At 42.1% G+C, this 14,097-nt stretch overlaps 1 protein-coding gene across 1 annotated transcript in view; it reads left to right on the forward strand.

Moving 5' to 3' along the window:
- The first annotated feature begins 276 nt into the window (after nt 1–276).
- The window catches only part of LOC141941728 (insertion element IS476 uncharacterized 39.2 kDa protein-like), a 69,930-nt gene continuing 56,109 nt past the window's right edge, over nt 277–14,097 (forward strand). Inside the window, exon 1 of the mRNA XM_074864706.1 lies at nt 277–1,093. Within this exon, the coding sequence (XP_074720807.1) occupies nt 277–957 (681 nt within the window). The 3' untranslated portion in view covers nt 958–1,093. The remainder of the gene's footprint in view (nt 1,094–14,097) is intronic.

Here is a 14,097-nt window from a genome sequence, read left to right on the forward strand (position 1 = left end):
TGAACATCTCAGCATAACCAGCAGGCAGACCAGCCTGCTAAGATTGAGGTGGCTCAGGTGGACTTGGACTGGCAGCGTAAAGGTGAACTGTTCATAGCCCGGTGGGCCCATGAGACCTTGGGCCACCAAGGCAGAGATGCAACATATAGGTGGGCTCGAGATCAAGGGGTGGACCTCACCATTGACACCATCGCAGAGATCATCCACGGATGTGAGACGTGTGCTGCAATCAAACAAGCCAAACAGGTGAAGTCCCAGCAGAATGAAGATCGATGGATGAAATATAAATATGGAGAGGCCTGGCAGATCGACTACATCACACTGCCACAGACCTGCCGAGGCAAGCGCCACGTGCTCACAATGGTGGAAGCAACCACTGGATGGCTCGAAACTTATCCAGTGTCCCACGCCACCGCCCGAAATACCATCCTGGGCCTTGAAGAGCGAGTCCTGTGGCGACACGGCACCCCAGAGAGGATTGAGTCGGACAATGGGACTCATTTCCGAAATAACCTCATAGATGCCTGGGCAGAAGAACACGGCATCGAGTGGGTCTACCACATCCCCTACCACGCACCAGCCTCCGGGAAGGTCGAGCGCTACAATGGACTGTTAAAAACTACATTGAGAGCAATGGGGGGTGGAACCTTCAAACACTGGGACACACATCTGACAAAGGCCACTTGGTTAGTGAACACAAGAGGATCTGCCAATCGAGCTGGCCCGGCTCAGTCAAAACTTCCACGTGTTGTGGACGGGGACAGAGTCCCTGTGGTGCGCATGAGGGACCTGCTGGGAAAAATGGTCTGGGTTAGTCCTGCGCTGGGCAAAGGCAAACCCATCCACGGGATTGTTTTTGCTCAAGGACCTGGGTGCACCTGGTGGGTGATGCAGAAGGATGGAGAGGTCCGATGTGTGCCACAAGGGGACTTGATTGCGGGTGAAAACACACCGTGAGTTATACTGTGCTTTTGTTAATTTTTCTTTGTCAATGCTAATTGCTAAGTGGCAGCTGGATGTGACGCACATGGTATAGAATAAAGGGGTGGATTATGTCCTGGTTTAACTAGGATAGGGTTAAGTTTCCCCAGCAGTGGGGGGGGAGCTCTAGCCGGGTTATTCAGATACCATGCGGACGTCACATCCTGGCAGGTCACATTTTTCCTGGCACGGGAGCGCGGTGCACTCGTGGTTTTGTACATCGTGCTTCCCACTGCTGTATTTGGTAGCTATTTTGCTCTGTTCATTGCTATCACTATTACTGTTATTGTTGTTATTTGTTGCGTTGCTATTGCATTGTTGTATTAAACCTTTCCTTATTTCAGTCTTGGGGCTTTGTATTTCACTCCCTTTGTGGGGGAGGGGCAGCGGCCTCGTGGTCTCAGACCCCGGCAGGGGCTAAACCACTACAGGAATGATCAAGGTGGATTGGAGACTAACAAACACAGGAAAATAGAAGATAAATGGGGTAAAAGAGGCTGGTTGAGGGTAAATGGGTGGCTGGTCAGTATATTTGACTGAGTCCTCTGTTTGGTCTCTACAGCTTGTGAGTGTGGCAGACAACAAACTTGAAGTTGGACTGGCTAGTGGGTAGGAGAGGTCTCAGTACCAGCCACTGGAGTGAGAGGCTGCTGACCTAAGGGGCTCAGAGGTCCCAGTGCCAGTGACTGCCTAAGAACAGCTACTGGGTAGACCCAAAATGTTCATGTACATACCAGTGGATTTCAATCCTGATAGATGGAGAGGAGGAAGAGGACTGAGCCTCTGTGCTGTTCATGTTTGTGGAGCGGAGTGTGTGCTTGCATGGTTGTTGTTAAAGGCACTGTTCTCTGTGCTGATCTGTGTGGTCAGCCACATGTCTATGTGTCTGTGTGCATGCTGGAAATATGTGTACAGCCGCCTTGCCACTGGCTGGCCCTGGGGACATGGCACTGTGGCAGCCTCACACCTATGGAGGACAGGAGGGATCCCCATGGGTGCCAAAGCCACTGCATTTGGTTACCTCTAACAGTCTACAGCCTACAACAGAGCAGATTCATGTCGAGAGCAGTTGCACAGGTCAGCCATATAATGCTCGCTGCTCTGTGCCCTCACCCACAGGGCACAGTCCCATGGGACTGGTAATGGGGTCCATCAGCAGACCTCAACACAGCAAGTGATGAACCAGGGCCAGGGCACAGCCGGGGGCTCCAGCCAGAAGCAAAAGGAGGTGGAGGCAGAGATGTGGCTGGAGACTAGCACTGCTGCACCGTCACTGGGGCAGGGACTCCTGGCCCCAGGGGTCTGCCATGGGTTCCTGAACCATGGGCAGGATGGGGTGAGGTCCCAGAGGGGCTGGGCAGGGACAGTGCTGGCGGTGCCCTTGGGGCCCTGACAGATTTTTATTGGATGATTGCTTAAATTATGTGTGATGAAGAAGTATCATAAATTCATTATTAGTAGTAATATTTATATCCCTCTACCACCCACACAGACTAACAGACAATGACCTTTTCCAAGATTAGCAGGGGAATTAACATCTGAATGATGAAGGCTAGAAGACACAACCAGATATATGTTTTCCCTGAGCTTTTATCCACACAGGAATAAAATCAACTTAATGTTGACTTGGGTCAAGATATTTTTCCATCCATATTAAAGTAAACTAATTGCTGTCTTTTAGTTATGGTAACTTCACAGTTATAAAGAAATCTACAGAAGATGATATAGCAAAAGAGGATCTCATGAAGGCAGCTAGCTTTTCTGGGTGGTGCAGATGTGGCCATATGCTTGCATACATTTGGGCTATCTGAAAGTGGTATTTGATTTCACCCAGGTATCGAGCTACCACATAAAGTGGTCTGAAATCAAAACTCTTTCAAGCATAGTATATGGCCCCTTCAGCTCCTTTTAATGCATGGAAGATAGGAAAATACTTTCAGAAAGAAACTTTTAAAGTCATAAGACTTGTAAACATAAATCAGAATATAAAAGAAGATCTCAGACACCAGGATCTGTGCAAGTTCACATTTCAGATTATCTCAGCTCCACAAATCAGTGCATTTCCAAGATTGCTTTTGCACAGCTTATATGCAAGTCACTAAGGCCATATCCTTTTTCTTTCTCTGAAGATGGGAAGTACAAAACATTTTGCCAACCTTAAATATGGAGGTTTAAAATTACCAAATGTAAAGCTCTAGCAGTGGGCTTTTAATTTGGCTCAAGCTTTCAGAGTCTGGCAGGCTGATGAAGTGCAATTGCCATGGGTGAAAACAGAGCATCAATTAACAGACACATGCAAGGTTGGCACCTACCAAGAATTCACCCTGAAAGATTTAAAGACAAATAACTCAGTGATCAGACACACCTGGAAATCTTGGAACAAACTTCATAGAGTTATGAAAATTAAACTCGCTAAAAACTTCCAGTCGAATATCTGGAACAATGCTATGTGGAAGCCAAGGAGGGAAATGATACTGTGTATTACTTATTGTAAATAGCAGATTATTTATGAAGCAGATTTTAAATAAATTTCTAGTGATGCAAAAGACAGTCAATATTAAAGGTGAAGAGCACAATAGCCAGTCTGTTCCAAAAAGGGTCCTCTGAAGACCCAATGAGTCTGAATCAAACCTATTGATGTCTATTAAATTTTTTTCCATTTACTTCAAAGTGCTTGGAATCAGACTAACAGTTTGAGAAGTCAGATTAAACCCTTCACAGATGCACAGGGGTCTTAGGGCTTCCCAAATGAGTTCAGCCTACTTTTCAAGGAATTTTACTATTGATTAAAGGGCAGAAGTAGGGACAAATACTTAACAAACACTTGGCCTTTGCCTCAAGATGATTCAGGACTTAAATCTGTTTAAAAACATTAAAGCAACTATGATTGTTGGAATTTCCGCAGTGTCCTGTGAAGGCTTCAGGTCACAAGTAAAATTCCTAAAGTAGAAATAGGTCAACACTGAGAAGTGTGGAAATACTGTCCTTAGTGATGTGGATGACTGTTCTTCAGCACTAGCTCTTGTGCATTTTAGTCATATCCTTTATAGAATCACAGAATCACAGAATCATTTAGTTGGAAAAGACCTTGAAGATCATCTAGTCCAACCATTAACCTAACACTGACAGTTCCCATCTACACCATATCCCTCAGTGCTATGTCAACCCGACTCTTAAACACCTCCAGGGATGGGGACTCCACCACTTCCCTGGGCAGCCCATTCCAACACCTAACAACCCGTTCTGTAAAGAAATGCTTCCTAATATCAAGTCTAAACCTTCCCTGGTGCAACTTGAGGCCATTCCCTCTTGTCCTATCGCTTGTTACTTGGTTAAAGAGACTCATCCCCAGCTCTCTGCAACCTCCTTTCAGGTAGTTGTAGAGGGCGATGAGGTCTCCCCTCAGCCTCCTCTTCTCCAGACTAAACAACCCCAGTTCCCTCAGCCGCTCCTCGTACGACATGTGCTCCAGACCCTTCACCAGCTTCGTTGCCCTTCTCTGGACACGCTCGAGTAATTCAATGTCCTTTTTGTAGTGAGGGGCCCAAAACTGAACACAGTAATTGAGGTGCGGCCTCACCAGTGCTGAGTACAGGGGTAAGATCCCTTCCCTGTCCCTGCTGGCCACACGATTTCTGATACAAGCCAGGATGCCATTGGCCTTCTTGGCCACCTGGGCACACTGCTGGCTCATGTTCAGCCGGCTGTCAATCAACACCCCCAGGTCCCTCTCTGACTGGCAGCTCTCCAGCCACTCCTCCCCAAGCCTTGTAGCGCTGCTGGGGGTTGTTGTGGCCCAAGTGCAGCACCCGGCATTTGGCCTTATTGAAACTCCTACAGTTGGCCTTAGCCCATCGCTCCAGCCTGTCCAGATCTCTCTGCAGAGCCTCCCTACCCTCGAGCAGATCAACACTCCCACCCAACTTGGTGTTGTCTGCAAACTTACCAAGGGTGCATTATATAGTACATTATGAAAAAAAAGTCATAAATTAAAATGTGCTTTCAAAGAACATATTTATATGATCAATTCTCCTTGTTATCATAAGAAAGTTTATGTGGATGAATTCTTGAAAGGTAAGACCAAATGTCTTAGAAAATGTCTATTCATGATGAAAATGTTACCAGATAATTCATCATTTCTTTGATGAAAATTCAGAACCTTCTTCATTGTGGAAGACAATACAATCTGTTACAAAGACACTGATATATTTTAGAGTTTTCAAAATTGCTTCCTAATTGAGTCAGTATTGTTTGGTCCCCAGTTCAGTAAAGCTCTTCAGAGTGTGTCAACCTTTAAGTCTGGCAGGATTTATGTGCCAGTAACTTGATCTTAATCAAGCATTAGCCATCAAATAAATACTTAAATACTTTGCTGTACAGTGCTGTTTTTAAAGCACACTGCTGCATGAAGTCCCAACAATACATCCTTTTCTTATTGTCCTTCTCATCTCTTACTATTGCTGAAAAACTCCTCTGGTTTTCTTTTCCCAGTCCTTCTTTTCAGATTGGCTGCATTCAGCAGTTCTCAGGGTCCCCAAAAGGTTTTGGGGGACTTAGAACTATTAAAGTCAGGGCCTCTACTGTCTTCCTTGGGGTACAGTGCTGTGACCTTTATTCCTTCTCAGCAGTTTCACTGGATTCCAAGCCAACTCACACAAGTAGGGATGTTCTAAATCACATGTTACTTTTATGCTGCATCTACTTAAGTGTATTCAGGTGGCTCCTTCTCCTTTTGTCTATGCTACAAGTTGTAAATTTGTATTTAGGAACAGCTACTCAGAGCTGATCCTGCCAGGAGTATTGCTATGTCAAAAATAACTCTGATGGTTGTTTTAGTATTAATGTTAGCCTAGTAATGTTATGTATATGATGCTGAAGATGAAATTCACTCTATTAAATCTCTAACAAATTCTGGATTGGCAGCCAGTGTCATTGGAAGTTTCTCAGAAACCATGTTATGCTTGAGATGGTTTGAATTCTGTTTGAATGAATTCTGAGCAGGGTCTCTTGGGGAAACTTAAGATGACAATTCAGGAGGCATTTCAGAGACACAGATAAATCTATCAATTCCAAAGTAATTTTTGAAAGGGCAAGAGACTTGTGGAAGGCTGGTATGTTATAGCTGAGAATACAGAAAGGCAGAGCCCAGGTAGATGCAAACAGGTGCAGCCCTCTTGAAGTCAGGGAAAATATTCTGATTTGAACCAGCTGAGGTCTTGCTATCTGTAGTTTGGCTTAAGAGATACAGTTTATTCTGGTCCAGAGATTCAATTCTGACTTTGAAATAACTTTTTTTGGGTAGAAACCAGGTGTTATTTCCAAGAGAGATTTGGATTTCATCTGTACTTAGTCATACTGTGTTGTAGAACATCTCTCTGCTCTTTTCTTGGATAGGTCTAGTAATTCATACTCTGAAATAAGAGGTGGTTTTTACTCCTTCAATTTCTTTAGCTGTATAGGTATGGTGCACTATAGTGCCTATCTCTTATTCATAGGTCTGTTTCAGGAGGAGGGAGAAATGAAGGGAAGAATAAACATGGGGTAAGGGTAATAAAATAAAAGAATATTTAAATTATTTCAAATGGATTGTAAAGTGTTGAATCATAAAGGATTGGCAAAAAAGCCCTCTCCTCATGAGGTCTGGCTAATATTAGGAATTATTGCCTCAAACGCTGCAGGTGTGGATCCATTTCTTTCATTGCTAGCAAATGGGGTTGCAACTGCCTTTGACAATGTAAAAGCTGCACAATCCCCATGCCCCAGGGCAGACAATGATGTTGGTGAGATGCTGATTTTAGGATAGAAAATTATAATGGTTATATAGTAAACAGCACCTGGAAGTTTACTAATGATTTTTACAATTAACAGTAGCACTGTGGCCTGATTATTCATGCATGCTTTCTATGAAAGAAAAGAAAAGAGGCAGATGTTGAAAAGAATCACATTGGTTGAGGGATATTTTTTTTTTTTTTGTAACTGGAGGTAGTCTCCTTCCTCTTATCAGTACTTGTGATAGTAATATGCCAAAAAAAGTGAAATAAAAATAAAAAAAAATAAAAAATGCTTGGAATACTCTAATCTCCCATTAACTCCAGATACTCACAAACATATATTCTCATGAAATGCACATGAATGTGGACGAGTATGTGTATATGTGTGCATGAATTCTTATGCAGACTTTAAACTCTGTCTCTGGTTTGGCACGCAGCTAAAAAAAAAAAAAACAAACCCAAACACCAAAAACTGCATGGCCATGCAGTTCTTCAGCTTTAACAACTGGATTGTCTATGATAATAATGGTTGGATCTCTCTCCTTAGAAGCCCACCAGGTGTGCACCTGCCAGGTTAGTTATTTCAGAGTGCTGAGATTCGAAAACACTCCACCATCTGCAGCATAAATTTAAAAGTACAGTAAGGCATACAGGTACCTCATATATTTTCTTTCTCTCTCTAGTCATCATTTATTTTCACAGCTGTTCTCGACCCACTGCCAAGCAAAGACCTCTTCAGTTTCTTTTCTATCATATAGAGGCTTAGTCAGTATCTTAACAAAGAATGGGTGAGGCAATGATCATAAAATAAAAACTCTCTTTTCTTTTAATCCTTTGTAAATTGCCACAATTAAACCTTTTAGAAAGCTCTGAAATATTAGCTAATGTTAGCTTTGTCCTCATCTTTTCTCAGCAAAAGGCTATTGCACCTTGTTCTTACAGGACTTCAAGCCTAATTTTGCAGGTCCAAGAAATTATAGCAAGAAATTATTAGCAAAGTTCAGATAATCATGCCGATGTGTTAGGGGTTATGTGAAAGACTCAGCAGTTCTGGCGTTTGTTGATCACTTATCTTGTATATATAGGGGCAGGTAAAAACATGAACATTTCGTTCTTATCTCCGGTCAGCCAGCCTGTACAAAAGTTGTAAAAGACCTTGGTATGAGGTGAAGTCAGTATTATGGTGTCCTGGTTTAGCCAGGATAGGGATAAGTTTCCCCAGCAGTGGGGGGAAGCTCTAGCCGGGTTATTCATATGCCATGCTGATGTCACATCCTGGCGCGAGCGCGGGAAGAATCGGTGAGCGCGTGGGTTGGCGCAGCCGGTTCTCTCTTTGCTGTATCGGTATATACTTTGCTCTGTTCATTGTTATCACTGTTATTGTTATTGTTTGTTGTGTTGCTGTTGCTCTGTTGTATTAAACCTCTCCTTATCTCAGTCTCGGGGCTTTGTATTTCACTCCCTTTGTGGGGGAGGGGCAGCGGCCGCGTGGTCTCAGACCCCGTCAGGGATTAAACCACCACATATGGTGAATGTGAACTTGGGTAAATCCCTTCTCTGAACCAAGGCCAGGGCTGGACACACTGTGTGCTGCTGTCTGTACAGCATCCTTGTTTGCCATAGACTGAAAGTTCCTTGTTGCTTTTCTGGTTAGTGTCCAGGGGAGGCAAGTGATACTGAAGTTAGACTTTTATTAGTAGTGGCTAAGTGATTGCTGGATATTTCAAACATCTTCGGTATCTTCTGAGATCTTGGCCATGCTGGGTTACTGTCTCTAGTCTTGGACCTATCCAAAACTTAGGTGAGAGAGATGTTAGGCGCAAGCAAAGGAATCATGGTAAACGCTTGACCACAACAGGTCGGATGAGCTGAAAGGCAGGATTCATCCCCTGCTGAAAGAGCAGCTGGGGGAATGGGCAGTGATGAGGTGGTATCCTGCTGAGCAGGACAGGGGTCTGGCATGACACATGACCTTCCTGTTCTGCACATTCTTGATCAGGCACTTACCTGTAACTGCTGTAACTCAGCCCAGGGAAAGCAGTGGTCTCGTGTAGGTAACACTATACTTTTTCTTCCTTTATTTGCACAGATATAGGAGAATCTCTTTTTAGATTTCTTCATCTCCTTCAGCAGGCATTTTGGCTCCCTCATTACTCTTGACTTTTCATTGCTTATTCAAACTAGGACACTACATTTTCAGGTTTAACTTTCACATGTTTGGAAAGTACAAATATACACTTATATATGTAATCTATTATCTGTCTACCGAAGCCTATTCAGGGGCAAGCTGAGAATATAAATGCCTGAGAGATGTTGTCTTGCATATGACATGTCTGACAGTGTTAATGAGGTCAGCTGTAATAGTTCAGACATGCAAGTACTTGTCCAGTCACTGACAGGTTCTCTCTCAGTTAAATTTGGGTGCTGTCCTAGCCAAGAGCTTCATGCTTTTATGAGCTGAATATGATATACATAGTGTCTGTTTGGGTACACAGTGCAGCATGAAAAAAGGTTGCATAATGTGAACATAGAGATATTGAAACATCTAGATACTTAGACTTTAATTTACATCCTCCCTGTTAAACTGGACATATGCACACACATGTATATATACTGTAGATGAAAAGAGCACATAACAAAATTTAATGGCTGAAAATACAGGTAAGACAAATGAAGTCACATAGATTTCAAGACAGTTGCCTGAGTTCATTGAACTGCCTCCTGGATTTTGGACAAAGGACCTTGTTCATGCTGGGGCAGATTTACATGGGGAAAAGGTGGGTGAGGTAGTCTGAACTCCTTCCCACTCCAACCATGCGCGTGATGTGGTGGCAGCTTTTGTAGTCAGGGAAAGAGGAGGTGGCAGTTTGGCTGTGTGGTCTCACCCATGTCCAGTTGTTCCCACATCAGGTGCTGGTTCTTTGCCATACTAAGCACTTTCTGTGTCTGGTGGATCCTGCTTGAATCACTTCATACTGAAGCCTTTGGAATGCTGAATTTTCAAAACAATTTGTAATTGCTCTTTACCAGGTAGGATAAGGTATGTCATTGTTATCAAGATGTCAGATAAAAGACAATAATTGCAAATACCACAGCAAATGAGACCTTTGAGACAAATTATTCCATCTCTCAGGTTCTTCTGTCAAACCAAGTGTTTAGCATGAGTACCATACATACTGCACAAATGATGCACGTTACTCAGAATCATCCTGTTATGCCGAGAAAGCTGTGGCTGACTTGCGTTTCCTGACTCTTCATTGCTTTGTAGTTTTTTCTTAAGGGAAGATCCTATGGACAGAGATGTTAGTCTGAAGGAAGTTGGCGTGTAATTTAAATAATGTAGAAATAGGATCTTTAGGATCTGCAAGGCATGGAGAGAAGTCAAAGCTGAAGTAAGCTATTATGCTATTATGCTACAGTGCATTAAGTCCATCAACAGACTGATGCAGTTGTGAGCTCCACAGATTGTGTGAACAGTGTGGCTTGTCTAGCTGTCCTTCCATTTGGTGCAGAGACATCAGGGATACTTTTCTTTGGTGTGATTTTGAGGATCAGCTCACAGGCTTGTAGATGGTGAGCAGAAAAGAGTAGGAAAAAGGATAATTTATTAAGCTCAATTAAACCTTTCTTATGATGGTATCTGTAGTGTTTGGAGGGTAAGGACACACTTTGCCACCTGTAACACTGGAGGATTTTATCTTGATCAACCAGGACAGTGTTCTCTGGCTGTGCAAGCTATGGACCATCTGGGACCAGCTGCACTCGTTGTTGACCTAGTAGGAAAAATGGAAGACAAATAAAAGAGCAACTGCCTGTGATTATATTTGCTGCCCTTGCGAATACTATTGAAGTGTCTTTAAATTAGTTTGTTTCGGCTTGGGGCCTAATCCTGCCAAGCACATTTTTAGCATGTGATCATGTGCCATCAGTAGGAATAAACTGAAATAAACTGAATCTGAGTGTGCTCAGTGCCTCTGAAAAACTGGACTGTTTATTAACATGTGGGGTTTGAATTCAGTAGCATTTGAAAATTATGCTTGCTTTTGTACTTCCTTTGATTTTTTTGTGTCTGTTTTGGAAATGATTACATCACAATATACAAATAGGCAGTAGTATGTCATACCTGAATTGTGGACATGGTAACAGCCATAGCCAAATTCTCACTTTTATAACCCACAGAACTGGAGAGGTCAGAAAGACAGTATTTGGACTGACAAAATACACGCTAAAATGTTTCACTAAAAAAAAAGACTCTTCTGACAATCTAAAACTGTCATTGCAAAACTATTTTAAGGTCTTTTACTAACAAATGCAAGTGATTAAAATTACTAGAATGGTACACTTTCTGCTTTTGTGTTTCTGGTCATAATTATGTTCTCTCATGTCAAGAGTAGACTCCACTTTACTGTCCTTGGTTAGCTCACCATTCATAGTCAGCCAGTACCCATTGATAGATTTACCCAGCAGAAAATACCAAATGGGAACAATGATGGCTGAACCAAATACATTTAAAAAGAAATACCAGTCTTCCTAGGTGCTGCTCTACCTGACACACAGTGCTTTGCTAAGCTTTGTGGAGTGGGAGAAAACCACAGAGAGCAAGGTACGAAAGAAGAAGGTGGTAGTGATGCTCCTGGTGTCACTCTTCTTTCTGAGTCAGATCTGAACTTATGCCCCAGCCTTGTGTTAGGTAGTATGGTGCTGCTGAGATTGCTATGTTTCAGCTGAGATATCAAATGAAGGTCCTGACCCTGTTCTCATTAGAGATCCCTGGGTACTTGTTCTCATTAAAGATCTCCTGGCACTTTTCAAAAGGGATAGAGTGTTAGCCCCAGTGTCTTGGCCAAATTCCAGCTTGGGTAATTATGTTCTGCCTACCTAAATTCCCTTGGCTGTTTCAATTTAATGTTATTTTTAATTTCTTCCCTAAATCTGTGTATAGTATTATCATGTGTTGGGAGAAAACTGCCTCTGGCACCCTAGATTTGTTTGCATTTTTGAGGTAGAAGAACTGATATTTGTATATAACATTAATAATTTGTTAAGTCTACAAAGTACTTGCAGTCTTATGATTTAATGCAAGTTCATCTTAGAATGTAATCTAAGTCTTTCATGTCTTGCAATGATCAGTTTCACACAAAATATTTCTACTAAGAAAATACTTTTTCAGATGGATAGTTTAAATGTACCATTTACACTGTTTATTTTAGTTGATACTTTTTTAATCAAATGATGTAGTGTGTATTGAATGTCAACACCCACAAAATATTGGAAAACATGTTCAGCTGAGAAACCATTTGTGCATTCATTTTTTTATGAGCATGAAGAGACAGAACATGGAAGATGGGAGAGAGTAGAGAAGGGTACTGACATAGAGTGCTTTAAACGATCTGTTTGCAGAAAATAATTCTATAGAAAGAACATGAGCCCATCAAATACAGAAGGTGTTAATCCCATCACTTACAGTCTTAGTGGAAGATTCTCTGTAGTGGTAAAGACAATGGGACAACCTACAGAGAATAAAATAATTAATATTAATCAAATACAAACGGTGAAAGCCCTCTTTGAGGTTCCAGCCTTTTAACATATTAGAGATAAACCCAAGCTAGCCTATTGAATCTGAAATACATTCTCAAATGCATGTCTCATAAGGTTTGAAAAGCAGTTGGTTTGGTATGGCCTTTCACAGGAAAAAAGTAACTCAGTTAACTTGCTCAGTGATCTTGTGCTAACATAATCCTCAAAGGCTGGTGGTTGGCACGTGGTGGGTGTACCTGTCGCTGGCTGATGCAGTGACTTTTGTCCCATACCGTCCAGCTGTGTTCAGGTGTGCAAGTGATTTGGCTCACTATTCAGGACTGATAAATTTTGGCTCCCTATACAATCAGTGGAAACAGATGTCTTCAGGCAGCCTACTGCAGATACAACTCAGGTCTCATGAACTGAGCAAACATTTGTGACAAAGTACATAAAACCAAGTACTTATACACACCTTTTCTGAATGGAGGTTCCAATATATGTGCAGGAGCTGTTAATCTGTGTTGGGATTTCTTATGTTACCTATTTTTTTTCAGGGAAGCTCCTTTTTTTCTTGCTACTCCTGCCATCATCACTGAGTTGCATTTCCTCAAAGAAAAGGATCCTGGAAGGATGAGAAAAAGGGATTGTGGGCCTGATCCCACACAGTGCTGCCCAGTGTTTTAGTTTTGTGAAAGCTGAGGGTGCTTAGTTGCCTGTTTGCACACATGCAGAGATCTACTGCTATCCAAATGTTGAAACCTTTGATGGGAAGAAATGAATTTTTTTACCTGGAGAGGTTATTCAGTATCAGATTGCTTTTTGGTCTGTGCTATTAACTTGATGTTTTACTGGTCTGTGCACAAATTCCCCTAAATTACCCATTATTTTAATTATAATTTGTATCTGCTTTTTAAATAAAAAACTCACCAGAGCTGTTGTCATGAAATAAATTAAAATTAAGAAGTCTATAATTACAACATTAGCCTGTAATTATTACAACAAAGTACAACACAGTATAGAGCAACAAAATAGGAGCAAGAAGAGTCTAACAGCTCACACAACAAACTTTGTTGAGCAATGCTAACCAGCTGACTGTAAAGTAAGAAAAACCAGAAAATCCTGAGTGAAGACTTCCACTCGGACTGAAGTCCCTGTTCTGGATAGCCCTGTTACATGAGAACACAGCCTTTTCTGAGAACCTTACAAATAACCAGGCCCTAGGAGAGTTGCGGGTGGAGTGAGACATTCTTACTCTGAAGCTCTGAAACTCTCTGGTAATTGTTAGTATCTAAAAATAAATATCATGACACACACTGGAAGGATATAGCTCCACCCAGAGCTTCTCAAGGAGACTTCTCTTTGCCTTATGGCTATGCAGAGGTAGGGACAGCAGTGCTGCATATGAAGAGGCAACTGGAATTTCAAGTACTGGGTCTTTCTTCTCTCCTTAAAGGGGCACCCTGTAATCTGGCAAGGTATGAAGAGGTCTGCCTAGAGAACAAGATCTCACACCAGACCAAATGTCATTACCATGTGACATCTATGGTGATGGTGATACCCACTGGGAGAGTGAGTAAACATGTGATGATCTTGATTTCATCTACCCTTAGAGCACTCTTCTGAAGTGCAATTGATGACAAGGGGAACATAGGGACTAATCTTAAAACTATTTTAGTACCTACCTATTCATACTTCCCTATGAAGTCCCTATGAAGCTTTTTGAAATCCCACTCAGCATCTTATATACCACAGAAGTCTTAAGTTATTTATCTAAAGTCTGCTCTTGGGTAGAAAATAGCAAACAGAAAACAAGGCTAAAGCTGTA

Source organism: Strix uralensis, chromosome 3, assembly GCF_047716275.1.
Source record: "Strix uralensis isolate ZFMK-TIS-50842 chromosome 3, bStrUra1, whole genome shotgun sequence".
NCBI lineage: Eukaryota > Metazoa > Chordata > Aves > Strigiformes > Strigidae > Strix > Strix uralensis.